At 44.9% G+C, this 20398-nt stretch overlaps 1 protein-coding gene and 1 pseudogene across 2 annotated transcripts in view; one reads left to right on the forward strand and one right to left on the reverse strand.

The window, feature by feature from the left end:
* Positions 1-10413, reverse strand: part of LOC146868040 (uncharacterized) — a 155858-nt gene extending 145445 nt beyond the window's left edge. Inside the window, exons 1-2 of the mRNA XM_085608853.1 lie at positions 10115-10413; positions 2161-3163 (exon numbers count right to left, since the gene is read on the reverse strand). Coding sequence (XP_085464979.1) covers positions 2161-2405 — 245 coding nt within the window. The 5' untranslated portion in view covers positions 2406-3163; positions 10115-10413. The remainder of the gene's footprint in view (positions 1-2160; positions 3164-10114) is intronic.
* Positions 10414-11147: 734 nt separating this feature from the next.
* On the forward strand, positions 11148-15413 carry LOC146868041 (WW domain-binding protein 2 pseudogene; annotated as a pseudogene). Its single transcript, XR_014962404.1, has one exon. The product of XR_014962404.1 is annotated as a WW domain-binding protein 2 pseudogene (transcript).
* The last annotated feature ends 4985 nt before the right edge of the window (positions 15414-20398 follow it).

Below are 20398 nucleotides of genomic sequence, written 5' to 3' on the forward strand. Positions count from 1 at the left end.
TTTCGGCATCAAGTGATAGAAGCATATGGGGGACCTCACTCCCTTTAGTCGGGTCTAGCCAGTTTGCTAACCTAAGGAGGTTGAGGCGTGTGGCGCACTTAGACATGAAGCCCGACTGGTCTTTGTGGACGTGGTGACCGTCAGTAGCCGTGTGGCCAGTATATAGCCCAATATCTTGGTCTCCACATTGAGGAGCGAAATTGGGCAATAAGAGACGCACTTTTCTGGGGGCTTGCCAGGTTGTGGAATGACCACAATTGTGGCCTGACGGAAATCCGGGGGAAACGTTCCCTCATCTCTTGCCGCTAAAAACATGTTTAATAGGCATGGGGCTAATATATGAATATTTTGTTTAAAGAACTCCCCCGGAAGTCCGTTCGGTCTCGGAGTATTCCCCGATTTCTGTTTGGCAATAGCAGCCTGCACTTCTTCTAGAGAAATCTCCTCGTCTAAGGCCGCCGTGTCCTTAGTTTGCAAGATGGGCATATCTATGGCTGTGAGATAGTCGTCTATGCTATCCTCTTTTATCGTCGGACCACGTACGAATTAGTATAGTAGTTTGCAAATGCTGCCGCAATGGTGGGTGCCGTTATATGCCATGTCCCCACCTCTTCTTGGTTGTACTTACATATTTTTGATCAAATATTTCAAGTACGACTCATAACTGTGAGTGCTGCTGGTGTCATTAATTCAATTTGGTAAAACATTTATGTATCCTGAAGAAACACTGTAACTCAATATTAAACCTGTGGGTCTTTCGCATACAAGGCAGTCCCCGGTTTATGCTATGGCTTTCTAATCTGGCATGTGCAGACACCACAACACACAAAGACATGAACATTTTCTTTTTAAGTTTCAGTTAAAGGTGCAAGCACATAGAGTAAAACAATTTCTAGCATTCGCGATAAGAATTTTAAATTCTATTAAGGACACGGAGGCGAGGATTTTTGCTGTTTTAATTGTTCGCCTGCTGCAGATGATATAAACAAAGAGAAGCTTGTTGTGAAATGTCAAGACACATTTGATTTGATTGAAAGCAGGAACATGAAAATAAATAAATAAATATCTAGTCAACTTGGTCCGTGTAGGCTGCACAACATGGTTTTGGCCAATGCTTTCATTCAACCAAGCAGTATACTCTGGCAATTGTAATCCTGGTATCTTCCAATAACCAATGTTTGCACAATGATTTTTGAAGGGAAAGGTTCGAAGATATACGGTGTTTTGTCTTGATGGAAAAATGTGTCAATCCTAACTGTTTTGTCGTTTTAGTATGAAAAAAAAAGGACAGTATTGAATTGCCGTGGTACGTTTGTATGAATGTAGCAAGAAGCCAATGACAAGATGGCCACACAGAAAGCACTGCATTGTAAGCAATAGATTGTCGTTGCAAAAAGAGCAAGAGTGATGAGATATGAAGACTGAAGTACTTAATCACCCTCAAGAAGTGTTCTCTCCAAGTAGAGGCCAAAGATTGCTTGGGCATATACATTTATTTTCCCTCCAAATAAAAATTGATTTAATCACCACAGAACCTAAATGTAAGTGGACAAGAAACTTTCATCCATATCCACACACAGTCCATCCCGCTTCCTGTCTGTTCATCACTATATCTCTCAATTTGTGCCTTAGAGAGGGCTTTCTACCAACTTCTCTGTTACATCGGACTATCTGTGAGCCCATGTCTGCTGGTTTGAAGAAATTGGTGTCTGGGCTACCCAGGCATTTTCCAAATAGTCTACCGCTCATAACTTTCCATCAAGCCCTGGTTAAACACACTGTTTGGTTCTCCACTTGAATAATAGCACATTTCTTCGTCAATATTCTAGCTTGCTTACTCCTGGCCAATAGGTGCCTCAGTCGACTACTCAATATCGCTCTCTTCTGAGGAAAGTATTCCCATTCAAAACGCCACCCCTCAGTCCCCCCTCTTATTGCTCCTGTTTTGCTGTACGGGGATTGGTCTGTGTGCACATTGTTATCTGCAGATATGTTGCTTGGTCTGCAAATATGCCTGCATGTGTTATGTATTTCCGTGTTTGAGGATGTTGTATGTCTGTGTGCACACACTATACACACATCACATTGACTGGCTTTGACTGTGCTTGTTAACCACTATTCCCTCACAGATACATGCATAGACATGAAACATGTACTTACAACATAACAGAGCCCCCGCTCCCATGTTGTTTTATAAGCCGATGATTTCTGTAATGCCTTCCAGACGCAAGATGCTCGAGAATCCGGTCCCTCCTCACTCTCATGGGCAACTCGCAGGATTTACAGTAAAGGGTCTCTACAACCGATGTTTCACTTGTCTCCTTAAGCTCTATCAGGTGCCTTTTCACGACTAGGTCGGTGAACTCAGCCGCATAATCATGCAGAGTCTTCTTCTTCCTCCCCATTGTAGAAAGCTGCAGTTCTGGTTGCCCTTTACACCAGATCTAGTTTAAAGATGATTCAGTACCACACGTCTCAGGACCCTTCAAACAGGATTAAGTGGCTTTGAAGAATAGGTCATGCATTTTAAGTCTCATATGTCGTCTCTCTTTACATATTTTATGGTCCCTTTGATATTCTGTACTTTATATTTTAATGAAGGGCAAAATCCTTCTGTCATAAAACTAATTCTTTCCTCTCTTCAATGGTATACTTTTGGCTTCTAGTTAAGTGATTTATATTTAGCATGAACTTTACTTTCAATGTGGGAAACTTTGTTCATTAGCGTGTATGCTACCTTAAGATAAGGTCAATAGGACTATTGCTGTAACCCATTATTTCAGTTCTGAAAACCATCTGGTACAACTGTGTAATTTGTGCATGAATGTGGGTTTTCTTAAATTGGCTTTATAAATTCGTTTCATCTGGTACAGTTCTCCTGAGATTTTTACAACTGTCAGTGTTTCATTTCTGATGGGACGCAGAAAACAGAAATGATAAAGTAAAATATAAGCATCTGCTGAATTTAATCTATTTTTTTCTATTCCTTTGCTTTCTTGAATTTGCTTTTTCTGTTGATGTCCAGTTAAGTATTTCGTTACCAACCAATATTTTGTTCATGAACAGGTGAACACGAAACACGACCATTCTCCCTTCTTTTACTTCATATTCCGTGGTGTAAGGTAATTTGCTTTTCTTCTCTGCAAGGATGAAGGTTGCATTTCTGAAAAGAAAAATAAATCGTCAATATTTGTGCCCCCTAATCTCTTTACATTTCTTGCCCTGATTTTTTATTGTTTCCTTCAAAGTGAGAACCTGACTCTTATAATTTGTTACCTTTTTTAGCTTTCTCATTATGATATCCTATACCAATGAGATGACATTTCCAAAGTAGGGAGCACTGAATCTACCCCTCTAATAATTTCCTATGCACCGCATCACCAAGTACAAACAGACTCTACACTTGTGTGTTTCTGTGTATATTTTATTCCTCAGAATCCCACTGCCTGAAAGTCGACCAGCTGCCACCATTTCTCAGTTTTTGAGAGAATGCATTTTCTTGTATTGCACAACCCTGCAAATTGAATTCCTGCTTGCCACTTCCAAATTTTGAAAGAAATAGAAAACTGGGAAACAAAGATAATGCATTTCACCAAGGATCATTCCATTTTGTCAAATGAAAAAGCTGGTGTTTGAGCAAAAGTCTCCTGGTTCCCATGAATGGAATCTGGTGCTTGCTGCTTGCTGTAGGAGCCGCAGGGGGGACTTCAACCCCCAGAGAGCATTGTGCTGCCGAGGAGATGGGGTTACATGCCTGCAGCGCTTACGGCACGCATTGTCACCGCGGCACGTGGGATGCGCCCGGGCATGTGCCCAGTCAAGAGACTGGGCACATCCACGCACTGGAAAAGACCAGACTGCCTCCCCCTCTTTCATGTGGTTTGTTTTGGACGGGCCATTAAGAGTCCCACATGATGGGCAAACGGAAAACAACAGCTCTGCCCGAACTCTCATCAGAGAAAGAAGGGGCTATCTTAAAATATGCTCGCGATAACTCCTCCATCTTATCTTACTTGTCATCTGCAATGGGGCCACTCAATGAAGAGATTTTTAATGCCAAAGAGGAACTTACCTTACCTGCCCATGCTAGTTAGAAAAATACCAAGCAGCTGTCAACCTCTCCTATCGATAATGCTATTACAACTGTCACTACTAATTGCTATGAGGGCACTATTGAATTTTATTGTAATTGCATTTATATAACGCTTACTACCCCTTGACGAGGCGCTGAAGAACTTTTTCGGCGAGTAGCACGCTATTGTGAAATATGAAAGTAATTTTAGTGGTGGATAGGTTAGTCAGTTATTTGGATTGAGAAGGATAGCAGAGGGATAGAAGAGGGAAAAAGGTTTGCATTTATATAGCGCTTGTTACCCCTAATGGGGTGTTGAAGCACTTTCTTGGCGAGTAGCACGCTACACCGGAACCCATAAGGAATAGTGGTGAATTAGTATAGTGAAATTGGAAAGTAATTTGAGTGGTGGATATTAATCAGTTATTTGGATTCAGAAGGATAGCGGAGGGATAGCGGAGGGATAGAAGAGGGAAAAGGTTTGCATTTATATAGTGCTTGTTACCCCTGATGGGGTGTTGAAGCGCTTCTTTTTTTGGCGAATAGCACGCTACTCCGGAACCCATTAAAGGATTAGTGTTGAATTAGTATAGTGAAATTGGAAAGTAATTCGAGTGGTGGATATTAATCAGTTATTTAGGTTAGCTTCTAGTTTGTCTCACAGGTTATTCACTGCATAGGGGACCGTGTCTTAAGGTCTTACCCCTACGATTTGTCTTTTCCCCAGCACCAACCAATCTTTAGACCAAATAAAATATTATTCAGCCAATGGACAGGAAAGAATATTGTCCTCTCCACAATAAAAAGGAGACAACTCTTACTCACACTCTTTTTCAAATTGTTTATGTATATTATCACTTAAACACATGGATGCAATGAAATATTCTATGTGCTAATATTTTGGCATTTCTATAAAGTTTTGTACCTTTAAATATGGACTCATATCTGTGGTTCTCTAATTTGCCACATCATAACCGTATGTATACATTCAAGTTATGATTTATTCTTTCAGAATGTGTTTTTGGGACGGACTTTATTTTGATGACCTAACAGAATTGATATGCTCATATTGCATTTCTGTCACAAGTTTCCTTCCCTCACTCCTTCTTGGATGGAATATTCCACTAGGACTCACGTGCACCCTTTCTTACTCTTTTTCTCTTTCATTTTTTCTTTTCCTCTTTTTTCTTCTTCCTTTTTTCTTCTTTTCCCCTTTTCCTCCTTGCTCTTTTTCTATACTTACTTGAGCTATCTCTTTTTTTTATTCTTTTTAACTATTGACGATTTGCACATTATTGTCATTTGGCAGTGTTGCAAACATGCATTTCTTACATGCATATTAACCCTGCAAATTTTGCATGGTTTGTCTTTTCTCCTGACTTATGTTAACATGTTTCTTGGCCTTGCGGTAAATATGTACACTTCACAAGCATGTGAACCCTGTAAATTACAACTGACGCAACAGCCCTGAGGAAGCCCCAGGCTGAAAAGCCATTTTTGGGGAGGCGAAACATGTGTTGGCGGCTGTACTAAAAATCTATTGATCTCGGTGTTGAATTACATCTTTGAATAACTCTGAAGAGAAAAGAGTTTTTCACGAAGTACACTGGATTTAAAAAAAAGGATCAAAAAAAGATTATAAACATCTACTTGCTCTGATACTTTCTTCAGTTTAATAATTAATGGGGAATGGGTCTCCCATTGCCAAGGACAAGTAAACACCTTAAATAAATCCTCATTTATATGCAGGAGTGTACAATACATCTGGACCCATTAACCCCTTCCTGTTTTAGCACTTTGACTTCTAGGGGTTATCACTTCCTCTTTGCATTCTTTCTCTTATCCCACTTTACACCTTTTCCTAAGTGTGTAATAGTAGCCCAACCTGTATAAGTGTGCTCTGCCCTTCCCTCTTCCCTCCCTACAAAACAATTCCACCCATTCACTTTGCCCCTAGGACAACACTTCTTCTGTCGATACACATTTCTATAGATCAAGGCATTGTTCACATCTCACTAAAGAGGTTAATTACGTCTATTCAATAACGCTAAATCTAAGCCTCACCACAGCAACATTTTTCTTTTGACCCTGTCACCAGGCAGGTCGCTCCCCCCATCCGCACGCAGCCCCCTGTGGGTTGAACCTCGGTCGCCGCTTTTGCCGCCTGACTGCTCGCTCCCTTTTTTATTCTGTACCCCTGCGCTTGGCTTTCTGTGCCACTTTGTTTTTTCATTCTGTGCCCCTGTGTTTTGCTTTCTGTACCCCTGTGCTCTGTTGTCCCTCTTCCGCCGTTTTTTCCCCGGGTTTTCCCCCGCTGCTGAGCCCCTGCGGCCCCGCCCCTTCACTCCCATTGGCCGCCCCGCTCCCACCTCCCAGCTGCTCCTCCCTCCCTCTGCCCTCATATGGAGGCCGCGAAGCGGCCGCACAGCCGACGCGCGCAGCGGGTGCGCGGCTGGCGCGCTGAAGGGGTGCCTAAGGCAAGCCCGTCTGCGCCCGTCCGTGTCTGGACCGCACCCAGTGCCAGAACCCCTGGACCCCGCACCCCTCGCAACGCCAGACTGCACTACGACGCAAGCACCCTCCACGCACTCAACACCAGACGAGACCACCTCTGCTACCGGGCCACCCCGAAACCCACCCAGGGGGCCTTTCACCTGCCGGAACTGCAGATTCACCAGCATCCAACCCTCCACACCACCAGCCAGAGAACCAAACCACCTCCGCTGCATCCTCCTCAACACCAGCTCCGCTCGCAAGCACGCCATCGAACTCCGGGACCTCCTAGACTCCACCACCCCCGACGTCGCCTTCCTGACGGAGACCTAGCTGAACGCCACCTCAGCACCAGACATCGCCATAGCCATCCCACAGGGCTACAAGATCTCCCGCAGAGACCGCACCAATGGAGTGGGAGGAGGAATCGCCATCATCCACAAAGACTCCATCAAAATCTCAACGAACACCGATGACACCCTCACCACCGCCGAGCACATGCACTTCCAGATCCAGACCGACCCCAACACCACCCTCAGAGGAACTCTCATCTACAGACCTCCCGGACCCCGCCCACAGTTCAGTGACACCATTGCCGACCTCATCAGCACCCGCGCCCTCGCTTCCACAGACTACATCCTCCTCGGGGACCTGAACTTCCACCTCGAGAACAACAACGACGCCAACTCCACCGCCCTGATCGACAACCTCGCCAACCTCGGACTCAAACAGCTCGTAACGACACCTACTCACGCCGCTGGACACACGCTCGACCCAATCTTCTCCGCAAGCCCCCACGCCTCCTTCAACCACACCACCGAACCACACTGGACCGACCACAGATGCGTCTACTTCACCTTCAGAAAACCCACCACACACCACCGCACCCAACAGCTACCACGCTGCTGCTGGGGCAAGGTCACCGAGGACCAACTGACTACCGCCCTCGCCCTGAGACCACCCACTGACCCCACCGACCCAGACACCGCCGCGACCAACCTCACACAGTGGATCAACGACTGTGCCAACACCCTCGCCCCTCTCAAGACCTCTACAACCAACCACACCAACAAGAAAGCCACCTGGTTCACCGAGGACCTCCGGATCGCCAAGCACACCTGTCGGAAGCTGGAGAAGAAATGGCTCCACGACCGAACACCAGACAACCACACAGCCCTCAAGAGCGCCACCCGCAGACACCACCAACTCATCAGGACCGTCAAGAAGACCGCCTTCAAGGACCGCCTAGACAACAACGCACACAACACCAAAGAGCTCTTCAGCATCGCGAAAGAACTCTCCAACCCCAGCTCCAACACCAACGAAATCCCACCATCTCAAGACCTGTGCGACTCCCTGGCCATCTTCTTCCACCGCAAGATCACCGACATCCACGACAGCTTCAACTCCGACCCCCCCGCACCCACCACCGAATCCACCACCCCTGCGACTACCACTCGCACCAGTCGCCTGACCGTCTGGTCCAGCGTCAGCGACGAAGACACCATCAAAACCATGAACTCCATCCACTCCGGATCCCCATTGGATCCCTGCCCTCACCACGTCTTCAACAAAGCCAGCGCAACCATCGCGCCCCACCTCTGGAAAACAATTAACTGTTCCTTCGAGACAGCAACCTTCCCAGAAAGCTGGAAGCACGCCGAGATCAACGCCCTTTTGAAGAAGCCCAAGGCGGACCCCAAGGACCTCAAGAACTTCCGGCCCATCTCCCTGCTCCCTTTCCCGGCAAAAGTGACCGAGAAGATTGTCAACAAACAGCTGACCCGCTACCTCGAAGTTAACAACATCCTGGACTCTTCCCCATCCGGTTTTCGCAGCAACCACAGCACCGAGACCGCCCTCATCGCCGCCACTGATGACATCCGGACCCTGATGGACAAAGGAGAAACAGCCGTCCTCATCCTCCTGGACCTATCAGCAGCCTTTGACACGGTCTGCCACCGCACCCTATCAGCACGCCTCCATGACGCCGGTATCCAAGAGAAGGCCCTGGCCTGGACCACATCCTTCCTCTCCGGCAGAACCCAGAGCGTCCGCCTCCCACTTTTCCGCTCCAAAACCACCGAGATCATCTGTGGCGTCCCACAGGGATCCTCCCTCAGCCCGACGCTGTTCAATATCTACATGGCCCCCCTCGCCCGACAACACAACCTCAACATCATCTCCTACGCCGACGACACCCAGCTGATCATATCCCTCACCGAAGATCCCCACACCGCCAAAGCTAACCTCCACAGAGGAATGAAGGTCGTAGCCGACTGGATGAAGGACAGCAGACTGAAGCTGAACTCAGAAAAGACAGAGGTCCTCATTCTCGGACCCACCCCATCAGCCTGGGACGACTCTTGGTGGCCCACGTCACTAGGCACAGCCCCAGAACCCACGCACGCAACCTGGGGGTCATCCTCGACTCCACTCTCTCCATGACCAGGCAAGTCAACGCCGTCTCCGCGTCCTGCTTCAACACCCTCCGTATGCTCCGCAGGATCTTCAAATGGATCCCCCTCGACACGAGAAAAACCGTTACCCCTGCCCTCATCACCAACAGACTCGACTACGGGAACACCCTCTACTCAGGAACTACAAACAAGCTGCTGAGACGACTCCAACGCATCCAGAACGCCTCGGCCCGACTCATGCTCGACGTCCCCCGCTGCAGCCACATCACACTCCACCTGAGAGGCCTGCACTGGCTCCCAGTCAACAAAAGGATCACCTTCAAGCTCCTGATCCACGCACACAAAGCACTGCACAACACCGGACCCACCTACCTCAACAACCGACTCAGCTTCCACACCCCCACCCGAAGCCTCCGCTCAGCCAACCTCGCCCTCGCCACAGTCCCTCGCATCCGAAAACCACCGCCGGCGGCAGATCCTTCTCCTACCTCGCCGCCAAGACCTGGAACACTCTCCCCACCATCCTACGACAGACCCAGGACCTGCTGGCCTTCAGAAGACTCCTCAAGACCTGGCTCTTCGACCAGTAGCACCCCCCCCCCTCCTCCCCAGCGCCTTGAGACCCTCTCTGGTATGTAGCGCGCTTTACAAATGCAGTGATTGATTGATTGATTCGTCCTATCGCTGTTATACATTTTATAGCTAAAATCTTGCAGGTGTGAGTATAGCTAGACTTCCCACATCATATAATTCATTAAAACAGCCCATGACACAACTATCAATCTTTCTCTCAAGCCAAATCACTGAAACGTCTGTGCTCGACATCAGATCCCTAATCCTATTAATCATATTGAGACTCGCCTATTAACGGTGCTTGGTTGATCATTACCAAGGACACAGCAATCAAACCTTTGGGATTTTCGTTTACAAAGCATTGCTTACATGGAAGCTTTTCAGTTGGATCAACTCAAATGAACCAGTACTAACACTCCCATTATAAATGGACCCAGAAATGGAGCATCACGCTTTCGTGACAAAAGTCATCAGATTACTTTATATGGACGGAGCTTTAATACCCTCTTGGTTTACGCAAGCGCTACAGGAACTCATTTCTTATCTGTCATCTTACCTTCTTGCCCCCGCTTCTTTCTTTTAATGTGGTCCTTTTCGCATTTTACAGATGAGGCAACACCGGCTCTCTGGTGCCCAGAAAATCCTCGCTCCCCCGTGATTCTCTTTCCTCATCCCCCACTGAGAATACCTTAACTACAGCTAGTAAAGACACCCTGAGAAAACCCCATCATATACAAAAATACCTAGTCTCCAATCCCGGAACCGGAAACTAATGGTTGACAGGAACATATATGCTGGTGGAAGCATTAACGTCTAGACTACGCAGTTATAATAGAACACAACATAGACTTTCGGTCACTAGGAATGGTTGAATTCGCTGGCCGTCGTTAGTGTTTTCACAAAAGCCTGTCTACTGCCCCATACGGTAAAAGTGGCAGCCATCTTAGTATGACTTGAGGGTTCGGTGTCGACTCGGCATTTTATTTTTTTGTGCAGTTTTATACAGTGCTCACTCGACCCGAAGATATTGGAACGCTTTATCTGTGCACAAGGACAGTTCATTTTTGAAGGCACGGGTAAATTAAGTGAATTGCCCCAACCCCCAGGATGTTGAGAAGAGGCTTGAACCCAGCTCCCCAGTCCCAGAGTGGACAGGCAGTTCTGGTTGTTGCGCTACAGACGTTATGAGTTCGTTGGCTGTACTCGTTTCTGTCCCTGGGCTCACAGCTTCTATTTGCTGCACTTGAGACCCGACCAGCGTAATTCATGGGCGTGTCAACTACTTTATTATCAATCGATTTTTGATGCCTCTGAAACAAAACGCTGTATGGTGTAAAGTAACACGACTGTCATGGTAAAATTCAGCCTTCAATGACAGTAATATGAGAGAAAGAACTACATCTGACGCTCGTGTGCAGCAAAAGCGCAGTTATTAATATACCAAGAGCGGGTCAATGCTTTGAGATGTGTTCACAGTAACAATTTTCTAGGTGTTTGGAAATACTCAAAAATACACATATATCGCTGGTGACGGAATACATTGGTAGTCCCCTTTCTTCGTCGACGGGAGGCGGGCTCTACTTGTTTTTAACGGAACGCGTAGGCTCAGCTGACAGCTTGTGGTGTGATTCTCGGTACGTGGCTGACAGTAACGAGTGACGGGCGTGCAAAGAAATCCGGAACAGGGACATACCGGGAATTGGTATCGCGTGAACATTGGTGTACAGTCGAAGTACAGCCACCTTCACCGTCTACCGGAAGCAGAAAACGCATAGCAAATTGGTTCTATAATTTGTGTGGACCAGATACAATTACCCTACAAGCGAAACGGAACCGCCCTCTGCATTTCCTGGCTGCACGTATTGAGTGCCTGACTCAGTTGTGGACATACGGGTCGTGTTTCTCAATAGAAGAATGCCTTGCCTTTGACAGATCTACGACTGCCCTTGCTTTTGGGCCAAAATCTGTCGCTATTAAGACCAAAAAGTTAAACTTTTCAAAGTGTTTGGAAAAGCTGAGTTACACAAGGAAGGGCTAGCACGCCACGGCCCATTGAAACCCATCGTCTTAATCTTTTGACTGGTTTACAATTTTTCTGCACCTAAACGATGGCGGTGAACAGGAATCATTCCCAAAACGGAGGAGTAATAGTGGAGAATGGGGAGAGCGTGCTTAAGCAATGCAAAGATGTTGACCTTACCTTCAGCGACATGGTACACAAGGCCGACCTGTTTAAGGGTACAAAGAAGGGCACCCTTTTCCTCACCCCTTACAGAATGATATTTGTGACGAAGGGGAAGGACCCAATGCTCTCTTTCATGATGCCATTTTACTTGGTGAAAGGGTGCTCTATTGAGCAACCGGTATTCGCTGCAAATCACATCAAGGGGACTATTCTCGCCGAGGCAGGAGGTGGTTGGGAAGGGCAGGCAACTTTCAAGATGACTTTCAACAGCGGGGGAGCCATCGAGTTTGGTCAGCTCATGTTCAAAATGGCCACCAACGCACCTAGAGGCCCTCGAGCACCGACTACCAACTATGGCTACACGCCTGTCCCAGGAGGTTATGCACCAGCACCAGGAGGTTATGCACCAGCACCAGGAGGTTATGCACCAGCGCCAGGAAGTTATGCACCAGCGCCAGGAAATTACGCATCTGCACCGGGAAGTTATGCACCAGCTCCGGGAGGCTACCCTGCCCAGCCTCTCAATGGGTCTTATGCATATGCCCCATCAGCCATGAATGGGTATGGGCCTGCCCCTCAGGCCATGGGATACCCAAATGCACCTCCGGCAGGAATGTACCCCCCACCACCAGAGTTCAACCCCATGTTTATGGCACCGCCACCTCCTTATCCTGGCCCTCCTTCCACAGGTCCATCAGCACCACCAGCCCCCAACACATGGATGGAGCCCGGAATGCCAGGTGGTAGCAAAGCAGTGGAGGCAGCAGGCAGTGCATACTACAATCCTGCCAGCCCACATAATGTCTATCTGCCCATGGATCAGCCACCCCCATACTCCCCTAATGAAAAGAAGAACAACTGAAGGCTCCATTGCTGCTTCTGGATCTCCACTTCTTTCCTAAGAAAGTTTACCTCTTAGACTCTGTAAAAGCAGGCTGCCATCTGTTAAGTTGGGGTGGTGTGGAAAGGAGTTATTGCGCTGTACTTGTTACAGATGTTTGTGATGCAAAGCACAGTTTATTCCTTTTCTGATCCATTTATGTTCTGAGAGAAGTCAAGTAAAATGTTCTATTGATGGTTTTGCTTCTGCAGTAAAAGTAGGCCTGAGAAATGTCTTCAACTTGTAGAAGCACTAAAATGTTAATGTATCAATCTGATTATTCCTCATCCGTAAGAGGTTTTTTCAGCGTCAAAGACAATAAATTGCAATAGTGGGGACTTTATTTAACCCCTTTAGTACCCAACGGCTGTATAAATTGAAAAACATCTTTGGGAATGCATAAAGTTAACCTAGTAAGATATTTTTTCTTCTCCCAACTGCCTCCTTTCAGGGATTCCAAAGCCTAGTCTTGTCTGCTATCTACAATTTACAGCAAGTAGATACAACCCGATCTCTCCAACGCCTCCTGTCCATTGAGTATTATAAATGCCATTTACTCTTTTGTACCCCTCCCCCCCCCCCCCCCCCCCCCCCCCCCACACCCAACCACAGCCCATCCCACCTTCCATCCATCGGGAGAAAGAAAGTACTTGATCATTCCTGCTTCTACTCATTTCACTTACCACTTCGGGGCACCATGACCTCTTCTGACCACCGAATGAAATAGAAGGGTTTGGACAATACACAAGCTAATGAGTGAACTCATTAGAAACCAAATTATTACATTCTATTGTAACAATAGCAAGACATAAGTGTAGCCAGTATGGCTTATGTGATTTTAATTTACACACGATAAACTGTAAGACCAGTCTCTTTAATACTCTTCCCCCCCCCCCCCACTGCCTGTTTGCAGCTATTTCTTTAACTGATTCCCCCAGAACAGTAGTATTTCTGAGTATTTTTGGAAATCAGTGAGTGACTTAAAGGAGGGTAGCCTATCCCTGTTTTATGAAATTCTTCATTGGTCGAGTCGGTAATCATTGCGTGGGAATCCAGTAGGTGCTTCATTTAAAACCCCACTTTTGACCAATGTGTAGTCGCATTGGTGGGCTCTTCTTTACCATTTCTATTCACGGTTCTATGTTTTTTCCATGGTGTCGAGGGTATGACTGTTTTCTGAACAGCGTTAATCAACACTTGAAGCATCCTGTCTGCTTCTTGAAGCACATCTTTCCATGCTATCACAGTGCGATTGCTATTAGTTTTCAAACCAAAAACAAAACGATTCTGGATCGGGTTTGTACCCACTGATTGACGTAAGAGGCTGCGCCCTGAAGTGATGTAGGCACGGTTTCCTTTCTTTTGTTTTTCAGTTCTGGAAAATGTAATCCGTGATTTGTGGCAGGATGAAGGAGAGGAGGGGATTTGTTCAAATCAGTGGTCATGTTTTTATTTTTCCATTTCTCCATTAACAATGGATATCAGAAGTGTGTTTATTGGCTGCTTTGGACTGAATTACATTTCCTCTCTATAACCGGCAGAAGCGATTCTCTGGGCATATGATAAACGCAGATAGTTCCTGGAGCTAGGCTGACGCAGCATTGTCTGTGGAAGGGAAGACACAAATTCGAATTAGCATCCTTTCTACCTTAGTACAAGGCTACTTTCTCATGGCCACGTTTGAATGCAAAGGGCAACTGGAAAATTGTATGGGTAGCTTTTGAAGACATTGAATGGAGAAAGAAAACTTATGACATATATAGTTTTTATATTGTATTAGAATTTCCAATTATATCATGCTAAATAAATAAACTATTTTAATAAATTAGGCAGCACGATTTTCGTATAGTTGTATGTTTGTACTTCGATACAACCAGAATCTTTGATTAAATTGCTTGTAAAGCAAAGTTTTTGAGTCTACTGAAGCACCCACGTTTTAATTTCTATACATGAGAACTGAGAATACACGTAATATGTTTTTTCATTTAGAAGTGCCACATTCAGATGCAGCAGTTTTTCTTCACCTGGTTTGCATATATTGCACAGCAAGACCACAATACTTGATGCAGATTACTCTATATGATTAGAAAAAGTTCTGTCTGCTGAGCCAATAAACTGCGTTTGACGAAATTTGGATGGCATTCTAATAAACACTATAAAATCTAGTCTTTAAACACGTTTATTTTGGAAGATATGACAAAAAGTAACCGTTCATTAAAATAATCTATTTGTGGCAGTGGGTATGCTTCATATGATTTAGACTCTGTGTCCTTCATTTACTAGAATTATTTAATTTTTCAACATGCAGTGTTTATTCTTTTAACCTTGTTATGCCTGGCACCGTGTTTTGATCTGTGGGTGTACAGATGGAGAAGAAAAGGCAGTTTTTTATATGGAGCTCGCAGACCACCAACAACATGTCGCATGGTTTGGCATGTTGAGTCATATTAGTTTAATCTGGATTTTACTGGCCAGATCAGTTGGTGTGAAAGCATCTCCATCACAATACCGAAACTTATCTGCTATATATTTTCCGCATAATCTTTTCTTTGGTATTGAAGCACAAAAATAGATTATTTTTACTTCACTACCTTTCTGGATATTACGTAGACCACAGTTAATATTTGATGCAAGAACAATTGAATGTGCTTGTTGAAAGCATAATACATGGAATACTACATTTTGATGTTTATTGCACACTGATGTGCTTATGGACATGTAAGGAACTATTAATCACAATTTGGCACTGGATTTTCTCCTTCAATAAAGCAATACAAAAAACGTGTAAAATGACTAGTAAAAATATGCCTTTGTTTATTGTTAAAAGAACTGCAGTATATTTATACTCATTTTAATATATTTGTGTTAATTTTTTAATATAAACATTCTAAATACTCACTTTCTTTGGAAACTCGCAGGAGAATCCATTTAATTTCAAAATGGCTTCCTAATTGATCTACATTTTGGTACATGTTCTATATGTAGCGCTTCCGAGGATGTGTCTTTGTATCCAGTTTGTGGCATGAGCCATAACGTGTTGTTGGTAATTTGATTATCTGATGTAATTGACTCTCTACTGTTTTTTTCCATCAGTAAGCAGTAACTTTACAGTATTTCGTGAGCTAACTTGTCTCCTTATAGATATGGATCTATAAATTCCAGCATGCTTTGTGCTGTTGGCTGAAAAAGCAGGTCTGGTTAAATGTGACCTTCATAAAGTGACAGTTGTGTGCGTGGGGACCTGGCATTATTATCCTTCAATTTTTGACTGAAGTATATCACCAAGTTTGCTACTCTATATCCTACATTCATGACTAACCTCTTAGTAAGAATACTATATCAGTATGGATTCCTGTGTGTCAGAATGTTATCATCCGACTGCCACTCTAAACTGCCTGTGGCCCTCACTAGGAGCTGTTTTACCTTAAACAATGATTTGAATCATGAAACACACCCTTGCGAGCTTTCGCATGCTTTGTTGCCACGATTTGAAGCTGGATTCTTATTTTCCATTCCAACATTGGTTGCAGTTTTTTGTTGCACTCCTGTATTCATTGAGGGTCACATTTAGAAGAAGGTCTTAATTGATTTCTGATGCTCTGCTTTGAAACATCTCCACCTTATGTCAGCTGAAGCTGTAAGATCTGACGAAGGCTTGCATTGTGTCTGTAGTTGGTCTTATTTAAACTGTCTACACAGAGTGCTTTTGTTATTACTTGTGATCTTACATTCTTGCTTCCTCGCAGCTCGTGTTGCAATTCATGATTATCTGCTTGTTTCTACCTTCGCAGTTACCTTCTCTGTGGGCATTCTAGTCTTATATTTAGCGTAATGGTTCCAGCAATGGGCTTTGTTTTATGGCAGTCTGCTTGCTAATGGTTGACCTCGTCAAACTGCCCCTCCTTCTTTGTGGCTGTGTTCAGCCTTTCCACCTACATCCAGTCTTCTTTTTTACTAATAATAGCAGCCTGGAGAAACAAGTATTTGCAATGCAGTAGATCTCACATTTGTGAGAGTTCGATCTATTGGCATTGTAAATGACAATGCCTTTTATGTGTTTTGAAAACCTGCAAGCAGTGTGTAAACACGTACTTTGTACTTATAGTCCTTGCTTAAAAGAAGCAAGGCTGGCAGTAAAAGAGGCTCAGTTAGTGCCGGACTAGCGTCTTGTAAGCAACGGCTAGAAGTTCAAAGTGTGTGTTTAAGCACCCCTTGCAGGTTTTCAAAACGCATGAATAAAAGGCATTGTTATTTACAATGCCAATAGATCAAACTCTCATAAATGTGAGACCTATTGCATTGCAAATGCCTGTTGGAGTCTGAGACGGAGGCGGCAGCAGCCATAGGAAGGGAGGGACCATGACGCCAGTCCGTGTTTTTCAAAAGCAGGAGGGGGGAGGAGGAGGCGGAGGCAACTACAGCCAAAACAGACCTTGGTCTTTGAATGCACAGCAAAGGTGGCAAGATTTACAGCCCTGTTTACAACAGAGCTCTGTAATTCACGAGCACCGGTCTCGAGTGCTCCAGCTTAAAGAAAGAAATAGTGCTTACAAGCTCTGAGTAGCAACACATGTAACCAGGGCAGTCCTTGAAAATGAGCGGAGCTTTTAAAGCCCATATCCCGAATTCAGCATGTCTTACAGCGCAAGCGCTACCTAGGCGAGACCTAAAAAGGACACTCACTGTGGTGTGATGTTTATTGTGTGTTTTTCATTGTTTTTTTTTTGGGGGGGGGGGGGAATACTTGTTTGAGTTTTTAATGCGCTGATATGTCATAATCGTATGATGGATGATTAAATGGATGCTAGTCATGAGAAGTTAGAGATGTCAGAGTGGTAGAATATTTGATGTGCATTATGTTTGTTTGTTGTGTTCCCTTAGGATTCTTGGATGTAGTCCCCCTTTTGGGTTAATACGTAAAATTGGTGTGGTAGATGGTACTGATGAGCCATTGACTGGCAATGTGGGATTGCCCGATTATATGGCGTGCGCTAATTTTGTATATTTTGTCCAATTGCTTTATTTCACCTCAGCTATGGGTATATGAGGTAAATGATGCATGAGTGAATAGGGGTGCCGATTAATAGGTTATCGGGGTTACTTTGTTTAAACATGCCGGCTACAATGTGATAATTATGTACATGGCTGTTTTCCAATGTTACAATTTTCACATCTTTATGGAAGATGACTCTCAAATCAATTCAAATTATCTTTATTCGGTTTCCAGAAGATAAACCGTAAAAGATAAAACGTGCGACAGGCAAGCAACAGGTTCTATATATGCAGACGGAGATGAGGCCGTATTTGTGTTCCTAGGTGATATAAATAAGTAACGTTGCCGATAGACTGTATAGTTAGCGATATGCCCTGTATTAATAAGTTATAGCCAAGAGTAGCGTGCTCAGTTCTTACACAAAGTTTTGTATACTCCATGTAGATTTTTCAAATTGCCCAAAGATTATGGAATTGTTGAAAACTGCCACCAGATTTTCTTTTTCTGCCTGAGTTTCTAGTCATCCGGAGGGAAATAGGAATGACCGGGCAACGTAGGCACAGCTGTACACGCAGCTATGTGTGTGCTCTGGGGCGGCCCGCAGCAGACCACCTCTGCTGGTAGGGGCCTTGCGCTGCGTCCCTATGCCCTACAGTTTGCTCCCCTCTGCCTCTAAAGACCATCCGATTGGATTCCAAAAAGTTGGATGGCTACAACCAGCCTGCCCAAGGTCTCTTCCAGGGCAAGGCGCACCTTTGGGGGACAGGCTGCAGGGTGTCATATGTACCAGGTTGCCACAGCCCCTCATCCTCTTTGATACTCTTACGGTGACGATGAGCATTCAATGGTGAGCACTTAATTTTTTTACGTTTTTTTTTTTATTGAAGTTTCTGATAACCGTACATAACAGTCAACATATCCAGGACAGTTCATGCAGGGGCAATGCAATACCAAGTTCTGTCAATCACATTTCCAAACAGCACACAAGTGAGCATCACACTATGCTATAACCTCATATTTACAAAGCAAGAGTTAAATCAATGACTAGAATGGAGTAAGTCAGGATGGTCACATAGATATGCTGTAAGTGGCTTCCAAATGTCTGAGGGTTTCGACGCATTCGGCAGGTCCTCAGCATATAACAGAAAATTGTCTCTGCAGTATACAGCGTCTTGTATCCAGTTGGACAAGGTAGGGGTCTGCTTACTGTCCCAGTGCATTGCCACCCTGCGTTTTGCCAAGAGCAACAGTATGGCAGTTAATTTCTTTTTCAATGATTTCACAGGTATATGCAATCATAATAGACAGCATTGTGGTGTGCAGGCCAATGTACATGAGATCAATGTACTCAAATGATGAGTCACTGTTTCCCAATATCGTTTTATCTTGGCACAGTTCCACGCTAGATGTGCAAAGTCTGCCTGATCAGCTCCGCATCTCCTACATCGTGCATTGTCACGTAAACCATATTTATGTAATTTGGCTGGAATGTGATAGGTTTGATGAATGTACTTATAATGAATGATTCGGAGGTTACCATTAGGTGTGAGCAGAGTAATAAGTGCACAGCATGATGTCCAGTCGTCGTCCGTCAGGGGGTGTCTAGGCGTTTATTCCAGTTACCTCGGGCCTTATGTGTTTGTGTCCCAATTTCGGCTTGAACTAGCTTATAGAGTCTGGAGATCATGTTAGCATGTGTAGGTGTGCTTATCAACATCTGCAATGGCTGTAATATTGGAGGCTCAGCTGGGAATGTGGGGTACAGTTCCTTCATGGCTGCCCTTAATCTGTGGTAACTAAATTGGAATAGAAGTGTTTGGTTACTAATGTAGGACAGATCTTCTAATGTGATAAAGGTACCGTCAGGATATAGATCCCCCAGTTGCGTGATGCCTATTTGTTCTAGAATCTTCATGCTGTTTTTTTCTTGCGTGACTGACACCGCAGGGTGATAAGATGGGGGTAAATTAGGGGTATATATCGGGCTTTGCCCGCTTTCTGACTTATGCTGCGCCAAGCGTCTGATGTCGTCCGTACCGTATTTATTTCACGCGGTGATAGGTGATGTCGAGTATGCATGAGTACACTAGCTAGGGGTATGGGATCTGCGTCACCGTCCTCCACCGCTAAGTGTGGCAGATATTTCACCGGGTGATACCAAAAATGCGCGTATTGTGCCTGTGCGCATAAGTAATATAAGTAAATATCTGGAACTGTGAAACCACCCGCGTTATAGGGAAGTGACATGATTTGGAGACTTATACGGGCTTGTTTCCCAGCCCATATCAACCTGCTGAAATGTGAGCGTATCTGTTTAAAAATTGAAGCTGGTGGTTTTATTGGTATATTAATAAAAAGATATAACAGTCTGGGCAATAGCACCAATTTTATTAGTGAAATTCTATCAGCTAGTGACAACGGCAGTGCAATCCATCTGGATATCTGCGTTTCCATGCGGTCTATCGTTGTTCCATAATTATATCTCCGTACTAATTCCGCATCCCGATGCACCTATATACCCAAATATTTGATCGGATCTTCATGCCAAACAAGTGGAAATTCCATTTGTGGTGCTTTTGTTTGTGCTGTCAGTGGTACAACTGCCGATTTACTCCAGTTTATGTGCAGCCCCGACACACGCCCATACTTTATATACTCACGCAGAAGAGGAGAGAGGGTCTCTTCTGGGTCACGTAGATATAGAACCATATCATCTGCATATAATGATATGATAATAGGTTTCAGGCTAAACCGTAGTGCCGCATGTGCATAATTCTGACTT

Source organism: Triturus cristatus, chromosome 1_2 (genome assembly GCF_964204655.1).
Source record: "Triturus cristatus chromosome 1_2, aTriCri1.1, whole genome shotgun sequence".
Lineage (NCBI taxonomy): Eukaryota > Metazoa > Chordata > Amphibia > Caudata > Salamandridae > Triturus > Triturus cristatus.